Raw genomic sequence first — 16,587 nt, forward strand, 5'->3', positions numbered from 1 at the left:
TGAGATCACACCACTGCGCTCCAGCCTGGGAGACAGGAGTCAGACCCTGCCTCAGAAAAAAAAAAAAAAATGACGTTTAGGTTTGAATCTCGGAGGGCATTTTCTTTTGACGGATGGAGACAACCAGGAGGGACCCTCGGGGGACACTGGGGACTGGCTCGGAACATTCTGTGTTCTGACTGGGTGGTTACATGGGTGTGTGCAGTTTGGGAACATTTCATGGAGCCTTACACGTATCATTCACACCTTTCCTCTCAGATAAAAAGGTCAAAACAGAAACACACCAGCAACAGGAAACACTGGCAGAAGCGCCAGCCTGGATCTGGTGGGCGAACCTACGTTACAACTTGTGTGGCTTTTTTGCCTTTTGAAGAGATGGGGTCTCACGGTACCGCCCAGGCTGTAGTGCAGCAGCTATTCTTAGGTACGATCACAGCACACTGCAGCCCTGAACTCCCGGGTTCAAGCGATCCTCCAGCCTCAGCCTCCTGAGTAGCCAGGACTACAGGTACGTGTTTCCTGTACGTGGCTAAGTTACAACGTTGGAAATCAAACAGCAAAGGAAGTTAAGGCTGTGGCTGTGGAAGGGCAGTTCCCAGAGTCTTGGTGGGATTAACATGAAGTCAGAAATCTAGTCTGGAGGCTGGCCATGGTGGTTCATGCCTGTAATCCCAGCCCTTTGGGAGGCCACGACGGGTGGATCACTTGCGGCCAGGAGTACGAGACCAGCCTTGCCAACATAGTGGAACCCCGTCTCAACTAAAACATACAAAAATTAGCCAGGGATGGTGGCGCATGCCTGGAGTTCCAGCTACTCGGGAGGCTGAGGCAGGAGAATTGCTTGAACCCGGGAGGCGGAGCTTGCGGTGAGCCACTATCACGCCACTGTACTTCAGCCTGGGCAACAAAGAGAGACTCTGTCTCAAAAAGAACAAAAACCGAAACAAACAAAAAGAAAGAAATCCAGTTTGGAGATTCTCAGCAGCCAAAGCAAAACGCGAAACAGGCATTTATCTTCATTTATATGAGGGGGCAAGAAACATACGCCCAAACAACCTTCCTGGGTACACGAGGCCGAGAGAAACATCTCCCGTGAGCTTCCCGTCCCCGGGTGAGGGGAGGGTCTAATTTCTATGTCTCTGGCTTGGCGTACGTCTCTTGGCCCGGTACGCTGGGAAAAGAAGCTCCCTCTCCTCCGCTGAGTCTTCTCTTTGGCACAGAGGCCCCCAGGCCCTGCCCAGCCCTCCTACCCCTTGCCTGGAATGTGAACAAACCTGCTGGAGGAACAAAAACGCGACCCAGTGCCTGGCCGGGGCCCCGGGCTGGGCAGGAGAGGCTGGCAGGCCCCGGGCACTCACCGTGCATATCCATCATCCCGGGCGAGGAACTGTTCTCCGGAGTGGTCACCTCTGAGCCACACTTCTCGTCCTTGCCTTTTTTCTTATTCTTGTTTTTCTGCAGAGAAAAATGGAGCAGAAACCAAGTCACCAGATTGCGTGTGTGCGCACACACGTGCTCAGGGCCCCTGGGGAGTGCTGTGAATATTTTATTCTGTCGAAGCCTCCTGGAACCCCAGGCCTCTGAAGGGTTTTCCTGAGCCTGGATTTGAACACATCCCATTAGGGACTGGGCTCTGGGTCCCACCCACGTTGGAATCAAAGGGTCCCGCAGCAGGGAGGGTTTGAGGTTGGCCCAGCTCTTGCACCCTGGGCCATCAGCCTGCCTGTTTCTGGGGCTATCAGCAGTAGTGTGGAAATGCCCGGGCTGGCAGGACCTGCCTCCTCTTTAGGGAGAGTTATCTGGGGAAGAGGCCACCATCAGCCCAGACCAGGCACAAAGTGATGCCAGGTGAGCCAGGGGTCACTCATTTCTGCCAGCTGCAGGCCTCCTGGGGCAGCCTTTCTCAAAGTGTACTGCCCGACCTCCAGTACAAAAGCCCAGGAGTAGTTCAGAGGGAAGACCCTGGGAGGAAGGAGGGAGGATGGGTATGCTTTTTGTGCCATTCCTGTTTTTTTTTTGAGATGGAGTCTTGCTCTGTCTCCTGGCTAGAGTGTAGTGGTGTGACCTTGGCTCACTGCAACCCCCGCCTCCTGGGTTCCAGCAGTTCTCTTGCCTCAGCTCCCGAGTAGCTGGAATTACAGCTGCACGCCACCATGCCTGGCTAATTTTTATATTTTTAGTAGAGATGGGGTCACCATGTTGGTCAGGCTGGTCTTGGACTCCCGACCTCATGATCCGCCCATCTGGGCCTCCCAAAGTGCTGGGATTACAGGTGTGAGTCACCGCATCCAGCCATTCATTTTTTTTTTTTTTTGAGATGGAGTTTCGCTCTTGTTACCCAGGCTGGAGTGCAATGGCGCCATCTCGACTCACCGCAACCTCCGCCTCCTGGGTTCAGGCAATTCTCCTGCCTCAGCCTCCTGAGTAGCTGGGATTACAGGCACGTGCCACCATGCCTAGCTAATTTTTTGCAGTTTTAGTAGACGGGGTTTCACCATGTTGACCAGGATGGTCTCGATCTCTCGACCTTGTGATCCACCCGCCTCGGCCTCCCAAAGTGCTGGGATTACAGGCTTGAGCCACCGCGCCCGGCGTTTTTTTTTTTTTTAACGAAAGGAATAGAATTGCGTTAGAAACAACCTGGGCTCAATGGGAAGACTCATTAACTCAATCATGGTACATTCATTTAATGAAACCTGATGCAGCAATGACACGGAATAAGGTGGTTCTTCACAGACTAACATGGGATGATCTGAAAATACTCACAGATTAAAATATGTCAATATCGCCAAGATGTATGTAAGAAAAATGCAGGGTGCGTGAGCGTCACCACCAGTGGTGAACAAAGGCTTCGTGTGTGTGCTCGCTCCTGTGTGTGCGCGCGTGTGCATGCACATGTGTGTGCGTGTATTTACATGCATGTTTGCGGGCGAAGGCTCCCTCTAGAAGGATCAACAAAACCTGGCAACACTGGTTGCCTTCACGGACAAGAACTGGGGTGGGGAGGGGGGTGCATGCAGGGATGAGGCAGATTTATAAAAGACAGGCAGTGAAAGAGTAACACCTGAAGAGAAACCGATCCAGACAGACAGAAGAAGGTGGACTGGTGGTTACCAGGGGCAGGTGAGGTGGCTGGGGAGTAACTGCTAATGGGTACGAGCTCCTTCTGTGAGGTGAGGAAAATGTTCTGGAATTATAGTGATTACAGTGGCACGACTCTGTGAATATACTCATTCAACTGAATACTTTAAATGAGTGACTTCTGGCCAGGCGCAGTGGCTCATGCCTGTAATTCTAGCACTTTAGGAGGCTGAGGCAGGAGGATAGCTTGAGGCCAGGAGTTTGAGACCAGCCTAGGCAACATAGCCAGACCCTGTCTCTATTTAAATAAATAAATAAATAAATAAATAGGCAAGCAAGCCAGCCAGGTGTGCATGCCTGCAGTCCCAGCTACTCAGAGGGCACAGATGGGAGCATTGCTTGAGCCCAGGAGATCCAGGCTGCAGTGAGCTGTGGTCCTGCCACTGCACTCCAAACCAGGCAACAGACAACCTGTCTCCTAAAAAAAAAAAAAAAAAAAAAAAGTGACTTCTTGGCTGGGTATGGTGGCTCATGGTGAAACCCTGTCTCTATTAAAATACAAAAAACTAGCTGGGCATGGTAGCGCATGCCTGTAGTCCCAGCTACTAGAGAGGCTGAGGCAGGAGAAACACTCGAACCCCAGAGGTGGAGGTTGCAGTGAGCCGAGATCACGCCACTGCACTCCAGCCTGGATGACAGAGTGAGACTCCATCTCAAAAAAAAAAAAAAAGTGACTTCTATGATATGCAAATTGTCTTAATTAAAAAACTGTTTAGAATTTGAATTTTATAACATGTTTTACCTATTTAAAAGGATAAAATTTTCAAGAGTTCCAAAGTAAAAAATGGATATAACCATGTAGATACTAGCTGTTAAAAACGATAAAAAGCTATCCCTCTACAAGGCAGAATCCCAGCCCCAACCTTCAGAGACTCAGCTGCTTGGTGTGGGGCCTGGGAATCTGCATCTTCTCAAGGTGCTCAGCCAGGCTCAGACCCATCGCCCTAGAGGGAAAGAGTAGGGGAGTGGCACATGGCACATCATGGCTCACAGATGAAGAGGGAATTTGCATTTCTCGGCACTGACTGCACAGCCGGCTCGGTGCTAAGTATTCTCTGTGGTGATATACTGCTTTTGCTCTGTTGCAGAAACTGCGAGTTGGATGTCACTGTTCCATTCCTCAAAAGAGGGGACTGAGGCCCAGCAAGGTGGGGTCAACTGCCCAACACCACAGGTTAATTAGGGCTGAGCTGTCCAACTCCAAATCCAACAGTCCTTTGAAGCCTAGAGCTGCCCCGTCTTTCCGATGGCCCACAGCTTACGTTTTCTCCTTGATCATATTCCATTTGGCACTTCCCTGATATCTGTTTCATGCTATTCTATAATTATCTTCCCCCAACGAGATTAGAAATTCCTTGAGAGCAGGGACCACATCTTCTCAAACGCAACCGGCATTTCTACACCTAATGGCGGGCAAGGCACAGACATGGGCCGGAGCCAGGAGCTGCCTTCGAGGAGCCTGCAGTGCTCTTCCCAGGGAGATGTGGAGAGAGACCGAGTCTCAGTCCCTTTGGGGGAAGCAGCCCTGGTGGTTCCAGGAGCCCAGGCCAGAACCAGAAGGGACAACAAAGGCCAAGTTCAGGAGTGAGCTTGTGATCAGGGTGAAGAATGAATGGAGCCACAGCCCTGCCCCGAGACCCAGGACTGAAGATGGGGGAGGGAAACTCAGCCCCTGTCTTTTTAGAGGAAGCTGGACCCCCACTTGCTTCCCCCACCCAAAACTTACCAATCATGACCTCACATCAGTGCCAGGAGTGACGGCAGCCATGTGGGTTAGTCTGCGCCATCTTCCCGGGTAGAAGGACTGAGTTTGAGGAAATAGGAAAGGCAGTCCAGGCAGGGGGAACGGCCCAGGCAGAAGCCTCTGGGGGAGACTCTTCTTGATTTGGGAAGGAAATGAGGGGTCTCTGGAGGTCACTGGCCTGGGAGCCAAGAAGTTGGAGAGCCTTGTCTGCAAAGTTGGGGCAGCTGCCAGCCATCAAGCCCTCCCCAAGAACTAGGACAGCGCCTCGAGCTCCCTCTAGTGGTGGAAGTCGGGATGGCGCCACCCCTCCAGGAGCCCTCCTAGAGACCCCCCGTATCCACGCACCAGGATTTCCTAACCCAGGGGCCCCCCGTCATCAGCAGCTGCAGTCACCAGCAGCTCCTCCAAGTGCAGAGAGAACATGCACTTTGGAGTCAGGCAGGCCCGAGCTCTACTCACGGCTCTGACGCTAGCTGTGTGACTCTAGAGAAGTGGCTTCACCTCTCTGAGCCTGTGTTCTCACTTGTACAGAGAAGAGTTAAAAAGAGCAACTCCACAGGCTGAGTAGGAAAAATAACTGAGATGCTGCATGTGAGGCATCAACCCAGGCTCTGTTCCTGAGCCTGGCAGATGGTCACAGGCTCAGGAACAGAACCGCAAAGGTGGGGAGAACCTGCCTATCCGTGGGCGCCGCCAAACTCGCCCTGAACCACAGTGCAATACCTGGGGAGGGCGCTCAGCCCGGAAGACACAACTTGAAGGCCTGGCGCGGTGGCTCGCTCCTGTAACCCCAGTGCTCTGGGAGGCCCAGGCAGGTGGATCACCTGAGGTCAGGAGTTCGAGACCAGCCTGGCCAACATGGTGAAATCCCATCTCTACTAAAAATACAAAAATTTAGCTGGGTGTGGTGGCAGGTGCCTGTAATCCCAGCTACTTGGGAGGCTGAGGCTGGAGAATCACTTCAACTTAGGAGACAGAGATTGCAGTGAGCCGAGATCACGCCACTGCACTCCAGCTTGGGCAGCAGAGTGAGGCTCTGTCTCAAAACAGAAAAAAAAAGAAGACACAACTTGTGGATGCCCCCCTACTCTGAGGGTCAGACTCTGGGGCTGGAGTTGGAAGGGCGGGGGCGGGTCCAGCAGCCTACCCAGGTCTAAGCTGGGTCCTTATACTCCCGGGGGCTCTTGGTCCCAGAGCCCTGGCACAGGTGGCAGCAGACAACCCCCCTCCCTGTGGTAGAGAGAGCACAGATGGACGGCCTACCCCAGGGGACCAGCCCCCCATACTCACGTCATCAACCTTGGGCTCCGTCACAGGGACCCATTTGTAGATTCGTAGAGACGTGTCACCAACAGTCACCCATTTCTTCTCCCTGAGGAGGATGAGGAAGAGCCTGTTCATCACTGGGGGACACAGGCTACACTCCCTTGGGGCTGAGAGCAGGCTCTAGCTCACACAGATGAGGGCTTGACTCCCAGCTCCGCCCTCACTAGCTGGAGCCCCTGAGCACCCCACATAGGGTGGTTGCCCTCTTCAGGGTGGTTGCCAAAAAGGGTGAGGGTGGCACTGCCATTACAAGGACTCCTATGGGTGACGGGAGTCAGGCCCAGGTTCCTCCTGCGTCACTGCCGATGCTACCCAGCCAGTGGACAGGGCCACCCTTGCCCTTCTGAGCAGCAGAGAGGGCTTCAGGCCAGTGGGCCAATTCCTCTCGTGGGGGGTGAAGTCATCGCCAAGGACACCCCAGGGCTCCTCCTGCCCTCCTGGCAATGTGTCTGAGGTCAGTGGAGGCAGGAGCAGGCAGGCCGGGGCTGCCCACACTCTGCCGGAGGAATGCCCTTCGCTGTGGCCAAGGAGAGCCAGGGAGTGGTGACCTCGGCCCAAAAGGAGGGTGCGTGGCCTGAATCTGTGGGTGGCAGCCGGGTGGGAAGGGACCCGCACTCCTGGATCAGGGCTCCTAGTGACCCTGTCTGCAAGGTCACCCAGCTGCATTACAAACACCCGAAGGACTGAGCCCAGACCCCACTGTGAGAGGCAGGTTTATGGATGAGACTGAGAAATTTACAAGCCACACAAGGAAATGGGACTGGTTTTCATTCAAGGTAACAATGAGCACCCTCTCCCCCACCACCGCCACTCCGCTCTGAGCCACGTCATCTTCCAATTATTGCTACAGCCAGCCACCTCCTGTCCTTGACCCCCTGCACTTGTCCCTTACAGCCCCAAAGGCCCAGCGGCCACACCCCTGAGGGGGCTGAGGCTCCGAAGAGCCGCTCAGAACCCGGGCTGGGGTTGGAACCCAGGCTCCGAACTCGCGGCTCTGTCATCTCAGGAGACGTGTGAGGCCACCAAGGAGCCACTGATGGCTCAGCAAGGAGGCTGCCAGATTTGATGGCCCCACAGGGGCTGTCAGGCCAGGCATACTCCTGGCACAGGCAACGTAGCTGCCTGAGTCCTCAGCAACTTTGGTGACAAAAGTTCCCCAGAACCAATAATTCTGTGCAGCAGGAGTGTCTCTGTCCATGAGCTGACTGGCACCGTTTTTTGGCCTCTCTGCTCAAACTCAGCCTTGGGTCACCCCTTTGTTGTGCACGTGGCCCTCACATGCTGGTGTGAGAGGTTACAGGACTCCCACCCCATCACCACAGGGGTTACAAGATGCTAGGGCACACTCAAAGTTAAACAGCCAAAACCAGACACCTCACCCCTAAAAACCCTGCCTGCTCAGGTCCCACATGTTCCCTGCCAGAGGACACCATGGCCGGCTTTTCTTATTATACCAATGGCTGTCCCTAGTTCCTTCTATGTGCCAAGTACTGTGCCAGCTATCCTGGCAGGAAATGGCAACTTCCAGCCGGGTGCAGTGGCTCACACCTGTAATCCCAGCACTTTGCGAGGCCGAGGCGGGTGTATCACCTGAGGTCGGGAGATCAAAACCATCCTGGCTAACATGATGAAACCTCTCTCTACTAAAAAAATACAAAAAATTAGCTGGGCGTGGTGGCACGTGCCTGTAATCCCAGATACTCAGGAGGCTGAGGCAGGAGAATCATTTCAACCAGGGAAGTGGAGGTTGCGGTGAGCTGAGATCACGCCATTGCACTCCAGCCTAGGCAACAAGTGTGGAACTCTGTCTCAAAAAAAAAAAAAAAAAAAGGAAATGGCAACTGCCCCATTTGACAGATAAAGAAACTGAGGCACAGGGCAGTGAAAGTGAACTCATCTCCCAGAGCCAGCACACAGACCCTTCCCCCAGCACAGCTGTTGAGAGCAGCCTCTCAGCCCCTGATCCCTGCACCTTTTCACCCAGAAAGGATGTAGGAAAGATGGGTATCTAAGTCCACCAGCCAGTCTCCTGCCTCCTGTGGGCAGAGCAGACAAACCACAATGCCCACCTTTCCTCTCCTCCATTCTTAGCAATCAGAAGGGGTCCAGAAGGGACAGGGTATTCCCGGGAAGAAGCTGGGTTGTTAGAGCAACGAACACAGTAGCCATTGTGTGCCCTGGCTATTACATGCCAGGCTCCACGCCAAGCACTTTACTTATACACCCTCTCCCCCTGGGATTCCCAACAGGCTATGAGCGGGTGATGACTGTCACCCTTTTTACAGATACAGAAACAGATGCCCAGAGAGGTTACACCACTAACTTGCGGTCTCACAGACAGGAAGTGGCAGAAGAGAATTAGACTCAGGCTCGGACCCGACACCACCTCCTGCTATTCTGTTGCCCATGAAAACCAAGAATGCATCCTAAGGAGTGCTGGGGTAGCAGAAGCTGGAGGAAGAATGACAGATTGCCAGGACCCCATGCAGACTGGCCAAAGCCATTCATTACTCGTGAGCCCCGGACCAGCTTCCCAGTAAATCAACCCATTCAAGGTTTGATTGTATTTGGGGGGAAAAAAAAGTAATTGACTTGTAACACACAGGACACCTTTCAGGGCAGAAAGTGTGCCGGAGATCTGGGCTTTGGAGCCTCAAATGTGCCAAGATGCAAGTTTGCAGCTGCTTCCCAGAGAGGCTTGAGGCCACTGCAGGCTATGAGCTGAATGCAGCCAGGCTTTCGTGCCTCTCTTTACCCCAACTGGCGACCTCTTCACCAAGTTTCCGTTACCATATTTCTAGGCGTGGACACTGAGGGGGCTTTGGGACAGAGGCAAGAACATTAAGAACTCTATCTCTGGACTGGACCCACGCTCAGCCAAGCAGCCACCCAGGAGGGACCGTGGAGCTCGGGTTTAAGGCACCGAGTGAGTGCCCGGGAGGACATGGGATTTCACAGCCATAGACACATCGGCTAGGCACACGGGTTCAACGGAGCAGCTGAGGTTTCCCACAACTGCCTCCCAAGACCATCACGACAGAACATAGCCCCCCCAAAAAAGGGCATTGCTCCCCTCCCCCAATGAGGGTATTAAGCTATACTCATCACTTATTTTTTTAAATTTTTTCAATTTTTTTGAGACAGAATCTTGCTCTGTGGCCCAGGATGGAATGCACTGGCACAATCTCAGCTCACTGCAACCTCCACCTCCCAGGTTCAAGAGATTATTCTCCTGCCTCGGCCTCCCGAGTAGCTGGGATTACAGACACCCGCCACCACGCCCTGCTAATTTTTTATATTTTTAATAGAGATGGGGGTTCACCATGTTGGCCAGACTGACGTCAAGCTCCTGACCTCAGGTGATCTGCCCACCTTGGCCTCCCAAAGTGCTGGGATTACAGGCTTGAGCCACTGTGCCCCGCCTATTTTTATTTTTTTGAGACAGGGTATCACTCCGCTGCCCACGCTGGAGTGCAGTGGTGCGATCACTCATTGCAGCCTCCACCTCCTGGGCTCAAGTGATCTTCCCGCCTCGGCCTCCCAAAATGCTGGGATTGCAGGTGTGAGCCACCCCACCTGGGCCCCGCTTTATATTTAGGGTGGCAAACAACTGGCCAACAGGAGTGTTTTGTTTGGCCTGCACAGCACTTTAACTTTGAATTTGCTGCCAAACTTAAACAAGCAAAACAGAACAAACCAGCTTCCCACAAACATCCAGATTTCTGGTTACTCTTGAAAACACGACCTGGGCCCACACGCCCCGGGGAGCAGCAGCTTGCCCAGATGGGCTCTGGCCCCCTCGGATGCCCTCACTCCTGACGCCTATAGGCACCAGGTCCAGAAATCACCACAACCCCCAGGCCACAGCCCAACTTGCTGCAAAGCTGGCCCTGGGGTGTCCCGCGCCTCCTGTCCTGGCAGCCCCGTAACCTCACCCTGACTTCAGCACCTCTCTCTCCCCGTCACACCTGGGCTCCTGGAAAGAAAAGTCAAACTGAGGTCCCAGCAATAGGAACACAGCCTTAAATGCTCCTCCCCAGCACGAACTCCTATATAAACTACAAGTATCCATCTCAGATTCTCCAGGCTAAGGCCAATTTCCAGTGTTCTCCTGGGTCCAGGTCCAAGGGCTAGCCAACAAGACCGTCTTAGGGTTACCCGCTGTCCAAGGAGACCTTGCTGACTCCCTCCAGGAAAGCTCTAATCCCTTCTCCCTGCACTCCTCAGGGCTAGTCCCTGCCTCCTCAGGAGCCTCGCCCCCGGCTGGCCTCACCCCAGCTAGGCCCAGGTCTGCTTGACCTGCCATGTGCCCGGTACGAAGGTCTTCATGATGACACCTCCGGAGGAGCTGAGGTGAGGAAGGCGTCAGGCCCAAACCTCCGCCTCTCCTGGGACAGACGGGAGCTCTTCTGGGTACAGACCCTTCTCAGTGCTTGCAGCAAGTCGCTGAGGGAACCCTCGGACCAGGCACTGAGGGGTCCCGGGCCTAAGCCTACTTTGTTTTTGTTTTGAGACGGAGTCTCGCTCTTGTCACCCAGGCTGGAGTGCAATGGTGCGATCTCGGCTTACAGCCACCTCCGCCTCCCGGATTCAGGCAATTCTCCTGCCTCAGCCTCCTGAACAGCTGTTATTACAGGCACCCGCCACCACACCTGGCTAAGTTTTATATTTTTAGTAGACACGGGGTTTCATCATGTTGGCCAGGCTGGTCTTGAACTCCTGACCGCAGGTGATCTGCCCACCTTGGCCTCCCAAAGTGCCGGGATTACAGGTAGGAGCCACCGCGCCCGGCCTTGTTTTGTTTTTTGAGACAGGGACTTACTCTGTCATCCAGGCTGGAGTGCAGTGGCATGATCGTAGCTCACTGCAGCCTCGACCTCTTGGGCTCAAGTGACCCTCTGGACTTAATCTCCCAAGTAGTTGGGATTACAGGTAAGGGCCACCATGCCTGTCTAATTTTTTTTTTTTTTTTTAAATTGAGATGGAGTCTCTCTATGCTGCCCAGGGTGGAGTGCAGTGGTGCGATCTTGGCTCACTGTAACCTCTGCCTCCCAGGATCAAGTGATTCTCCTGTCTCAGCCCCCCCGAGTAGCTGAGATTACAGGTGTGCACCACCACACCTGGCTAATTTTTTGTATTTTTAGTAGGGACAGGGTTTCACCACGTTGGCCAGGCTGGTCACGAACTCCTGACCTCAGGTGATCCGCTCACCTCGGCCTTGAAAGTGCTTGGATTACAGGTGTGAACCACCCACCGCGCCTGGCCTAATTTTTTTCTTTTTCTTTTTTTAAAATTAAGACTGTGGTGGTTTACGCCTGTAATCCCAGCACTTTCGGAGGCTGAGGCATAAATCACCTGAGTTCAAGACCAGCCTGACCAACATGGAGCAACCCCATCTCTGCTAAAAGTGGAGCCTGTCATCCCAGGTACTCCGGAGGCTGAGGTAAGAAAATCGCTTGAACCCACGAGGCAGAGGTTGTGGGGAACCCAGATCACACCATTGCCCTCCAGCCTGGGCGACGAGAGGGAAACTCCGTCTCAAAAAAAAAAAAGAAACAGAAAAAGAAAAAAGAGATGGAATCTCACTATGTTGCCCAGCCCTCCTCGAACTCCTGGGCTCAAACCATCCTCCCATCTCAGCCTCCCAGAGTGCTGGGATTACAGGCGTGAGCCACCGCCCTGGGCCTCCAAGCCTTCATCTCCTGCCACCCTTCTCTCCTCCTCCAGCACAGGGCCCACGAACCCCGGCCCAGTTTCCCAAAGGAGGCCCACCATTTTGTTTTTCCCTCTGCCCCCTTGTGCTCACTTCACACCGCACCGGCCTGTCTTGCTGAAACAACAGACAGAAAGAAGCGGAATGAGCAGAAGGCCACAGCTTTTCCTGGGGGTGGGGGAAGCGTCAGGGGATGGTATGTGGGGGGGGGGTGTAATTTTAGGGGTCACTAGGGCTGAGGAGAAACCCACTCGCGGCTCACGGGGCCAAATGGTCTGCAGACACCTCAGCTCCTCTCTGGGTAAAACAATACAGGATTCCTTGTTAAATTTCCATTTCAGATAAACAGATAATTTTTTAGTATGAGTATGTCCCAAATATGGCATGAGACATACTTATACGCAAAAACATTTATTTTTAAAACAATATTTCATTGTTTATCTGAAATTTGAATTTAACTGGGTATGCTGTATTTTTTTCTGCTTAAACCTGGCAACCCCACCTCCCCAAAGTTTCGTGGGCTGAGTTGAAGACCCAATCCAAAGGCGTGCAGAAGGTGGGCTATGGCTTCTCAGGGGCCGGAGAAACCTGGGCAGTAAATCCAAGGCTTTCACTCAGAAGGGGCCAAAAAAAAAAAAAAAAAAAAAAAAAAGCCAAGTTTCTACAAAGTCCACCTTACAATGGGGACAACCCTGAATAACTGCTCCTCCTCCTGCGCCCGTGGCTCGCTGCTTTTGGAGGCCTGACCTCGCTGGTCCTCAACAACCCGAGGCGACCCGGAGGCCACGCACAGAGCCCCGGTCACCATGGTTAGCGAAGTGACAATGATACGCCCAAGGTCACGGCAAGGAAGTGAACTGGAAGCCCGACCTCGAGATCCCAAAGCCTGAGGTCTTCAGAGGACAAGATGTGTGGTTTCACCAAACTCAGGGCGGCGCAGAGACACAGCTCCCCTCCCTCAGCCCCAACTACAGGCCTGGTCCCCTTGGGCTCATTGGGCTGGAAGGCCTCCAGGCTGGCCGCCCTGGGGCCCGCGGGGTGGAAAGCCCCATCTCTCCATCTGCCCTCCCTGCAGAGCAGCTGGCCGCCCTGCGGGAGCAGCTGTCAGGGTGCAGGAGCCTCTGCCCTGCCGGGAACCTGGGGCAGGAGGCCCCACCACGCCTCCCCGAACAGAGAAAGGCGGCTTGCCGGCTGCTTCCCAACCTCCAGGCCAGCGACAGAAGGGACCCCGGCACAGACACACCAGTTCTTTCTTCGCACAGGGGCTGAGGCGAGGAGGGGAGCCGCTCCAGGGTTCCCACGGGGAATCCCACAGTGGAGGGGGCTGCGGGTTGTTTTCCAGCATGTGTGTGTTGGCCTGCAGCTGTTTCTGCCATTTTTAAATGGCTCCAGTCGGGCACCGGGCGCCCTGCGCACCAGGGGAGCTCCCGAGACACCGACGACTTGGATCTCAACTTTGGAAAGCCTCCCCTTCTCTCGGTTCTGAAAATTCTTTGTCCCACTGGAGCCAAACCCAGCCCACGGCCGGGCATCCGGCCATCGCAGCCAGCCCTTTCCATAGGAGGCCCGGGAGCACGTGGACTTTATTGATTTTCCTCTTGCCTTTTTTGTTGGGTTTGACTCAGAAAGGACAGCTAACTTGTGACACCGCCACACCGGAGGCTCGCCCCCAGTGGCTTTTAGAGACCGAGGCACTCACTACTTGAGAAACGACACCCCTAAACGTAAACATCCCTTGCCACGGGGCCTGCCCGGCTTCCAGGCTTGAAATAAAGGGTAGGACGAGCCCGCGGGCGCTGACACTCGGGGCCAGCATCGCAGCGGTTCCTCTCCCTCCGGGACCCCGGTGAAGGCGTGGGAAAAAAATAATAAAGTTGAAATCAGGGAGCGGGGAGTTTTCAACAAGTCTGACCCAACCTGGCGATCTGCTCGAGCCTCGGGCCTGGCCCAGGGGCCGATTCCGAGCAGACCCCGACGAAGACGAGGAGAGGTTCGATCCCCTAAATGACGACCCGGCAACGCCGGGCGGACGCTAACTGGAGACCGAAAACCACGCGCGGCCGCCGCCGAGTCCACCTCTCCCCCGTGCAGAGAACAAAAACAACGGCTCCCTCCGCAAAACAAACACGAGCTCCCGGTGTGGAAAGGCAGCCACAGCCCAGGACCAAAGGCTTCTGGCCAAAAACATCTGCCGGCCCGAGCCCCCCGCCCAGGGCGCCGCGCAGAGCGGGGTGGGACGTGGGCACCCCGCGCCCCTGGCCGCTGGCTCCCGGCGCTCGCCCCCATCTTTCCTGGTCGCCAAGAGCCCTCGCTCCAGGCAGCTCAAAGCGCTAAATTTAAACGGCTCGCGCTCTGCAAACTCCGCAGACTCGAGGGCGCCGGGCCCGGGAGGCGGGAGCGGGCGGCCGGGCGGGCCAGGGCCGGCGGAGGGCTGCGGGGCGCGGGCCAGGGCGCGCTGGGAGGAGACGGCGGCGGCGGCCCGCTCGGAGCCTGCACAATGGAGCTCGCGCTCTCCCCGCCGCCGCCGGCATCGCGGCCCCGGCGCGCGGGAAGCCGCTTTCATGTGACTTGCACAAAACGAAATGGCTTCTGGGGCCGGCCCCGAGCCCCCCTCCCGGGAGCCAAGCGGCGCGGCGGGGGCCGCCCGCGGCTCCAACCGCCCGGCCCCAGCGCCCGCCGCCTCCGGGCCGCCGCCGCCGCCGCCGCGCCAGGTGGGCGACAGGAGCGAGCGCACCTGGGCAGCGGCCGCGGCCCCCGCCTGGCGCAGGTGACCCAGCTCGCGCACCGCCCGCCAGCCCGCGCGCCCTCGCCAAGTCCCGGGGCCCGCGGCGGGGCCGGGCCGGGGCAGGCGGCCGGGGCGCTGCGCCCCGCGGCTTTCTAGAGCAGCGCTCGGGCTCGGGGCGGCCAGGGAGGCGGCGGGCGGCAGGCGCCTCCGCTTACCATTTGCGCACTTTCTCGATCGCCGCCATGACCCTCTTGATATCATCTTTGGCCCGGCTCCTGGTCTCGGCTCGAACCGACCTGCCCGACATGGTTCCGGCGGGGAGACGGAGGCTGGGGAGCGCGCCCGCCGGGTCCTGCTCGCGCTCCGCGGCGGCCACACTCGCGCCCGCCCGCCGCTCACTCACTGGCGCACAGACACTCGCACTCTCACACGCACACACATACACACACACACACAGACACACACACACACACACACTCACACACACACACACACACACACATACACACAAAGCCCGGGGCCGCCGCGCGCCCGGCCCAGTGCGCAAGCGCCGGGCGGCAGCTGCACCGAGCTGGGGGAGCCGCGCCGCCGCCGCCGGCAGTGCGGCCTCCGGGCGCCGCGGCCACCGGGCAGCGCCCCCGGGACTCCCGCGTCCCCAGGGGGGACGCCCCGGACGCTCTCCTAGGGAGGCGGCGAGGGGCGCGCGGCGACCCCCAGCTCCGGGCGCGCGGCGGGGGCGGGCTTGCGGACGTGCGCGCGGACCCTTCCTCGGAGGCCGCAGGTGCCGAGGGGTCCCCGGGAGGCGGCCGGTTTGTGGGGCGCGGGGGCGCGTTTCCCAGGGAGCCGGCTCAGCCGCCCCTGCCCGGCCCCCGGAGCGCGGCGGCGGGTGCGGTCAAGTTTCTTGCGGGGCTCTTGACTTCTCCGAGTTGAAGGCTCCGGTTCGGGACGCGAGGTGCTCTTGGAAAGAGTTGGGCATCCTGCGTCTCTGCTGGCCCGCGGCCCTGTTCGAATGGGAGCTAGGACGTCGCCTGCCCCAGGCCTTGTCCTTTTGGAACACCGGGTTCTTAGGAAGGTGCCTGGGGCCAGGCCGACCACAAGAGACTCTCGATCATGCGTCCTAAAGAATTTTCTGCTCAGGAAAAGCTCGGTGATGATCAGCATTGTAACAGGGACTCTTCCTCCTGCCCCCACCACCTCAGAAATAAAGCGAGAGGGTCTTCGCTGGGGTTCACCAGAGGACCACGATTTCCCCTTAAGCCACTCCTGACTTCAGTACCAGACTGAGACCAGGCGCTGCTGCTGCCCAAACGACCCTAGCGAGTACAAGGGACTGGTCCCATCTACAAGGAGGACTTTTGAGGCCTCAGAACAGAGCCCCGGAGAGGAATCTGCGATGCTCAGGGTCACCTGGGTGCCGCATCTTGGTCTTCAGCTGCAGCGGAACCGGCTGGACCAGAGCTAAAGCGCGCCTGAAATGAAGTGGGAGAGTGAGAGTGGCCCGAATGTCATGCTCTGGGCCTGCCATTTCACAGCTGGGGAAACTGAGTCCCGGGAATGTTCAAGGTTGCAGCCTTAAGCTGTCGCTAATCTAGACCAGTTTCCCTTGAGGATTTGGTCTTTGGGGAAAACGCTACTGAGAAAATGGAGAGACTGCAGTGACTGCAGGCCTTTTCCTAGGCGTTTATTCTTACTATTACGAAACTCGAGCTCCTGATGTGAGTAATGAAGAAAAGAACAAGTACCGGCCGGGCGCAGTGGCTCATGCCTGTAATCCCAGCACTTTGGGAGGCCGAGATAGGCAGATCACCTGCGGTCAGGAGTTCGAGACCAGCCTGGACAACATGGCGAAACCCCGTCTCGACTAAAAATACAAAATTAGGCTGGGTGCAGTGGCTCATGCCTGTAATCCCAGCACTTTGAAAGGCTGAGATGGGCGAA

The 16,587-nt window shown here is 56.3% G+C and overlaps 1 protein-coding gene across 2 annotated transcripts in view; it reads right to left on the reverse strand.

Annotated features, from left to right (window-relative positions):
• Window positions 1-15,277, reverse strand: part of BCL7A (BAF chromatin remodeling complex subunit BCL7A) — a 37,406-nt gene extending 22,129 nt beyond the window's left edge. Inside the window, exons 1-3 of one of the 2 annotated variants that reach the window (XM_039472319.2) lie at window positions 14,865-15,277; window positions 6,176-6,257; window positions 1,359-1,455 (exon numbers count right to left, since the gene is read on the reverse strand). In XM_039472319.2, the coding sequence (XP_039328253.2) occupies window positions 1,359-1,455; window positions 6,176-6,257; window positions 14,865-14,956 (271 nt within the window). In that variant the 5' untranslated portion in view covers window positions 14,957-15,277. The remainder of the gene's footprint in view (window positions 1-1,358; window positions 1,456-6,175; window positions 6,258-14,864) is intronic. The other variant, XM_039472318.2, reaches the window with a different exon arrangement.
• Window positions 15,278-16,587: the final 1,310 nt, after the last annotated feature.

Source organism: Saimiri boliviensis, chromosome 7 (genome assembly GCF_048565385.1).
Source record: "Saimiri boliviensis isolate mSaiBol1 chromosome 7, mSaiBol1.pri, whole genome shotgun sequence".
Taxonomy (NCBI): domain Eukaryota; kingdom Metazoa; phylum Chordata; class Mammalia; order Primates; family Cebidae; genus Saimiri; species Saimiri boliviensis.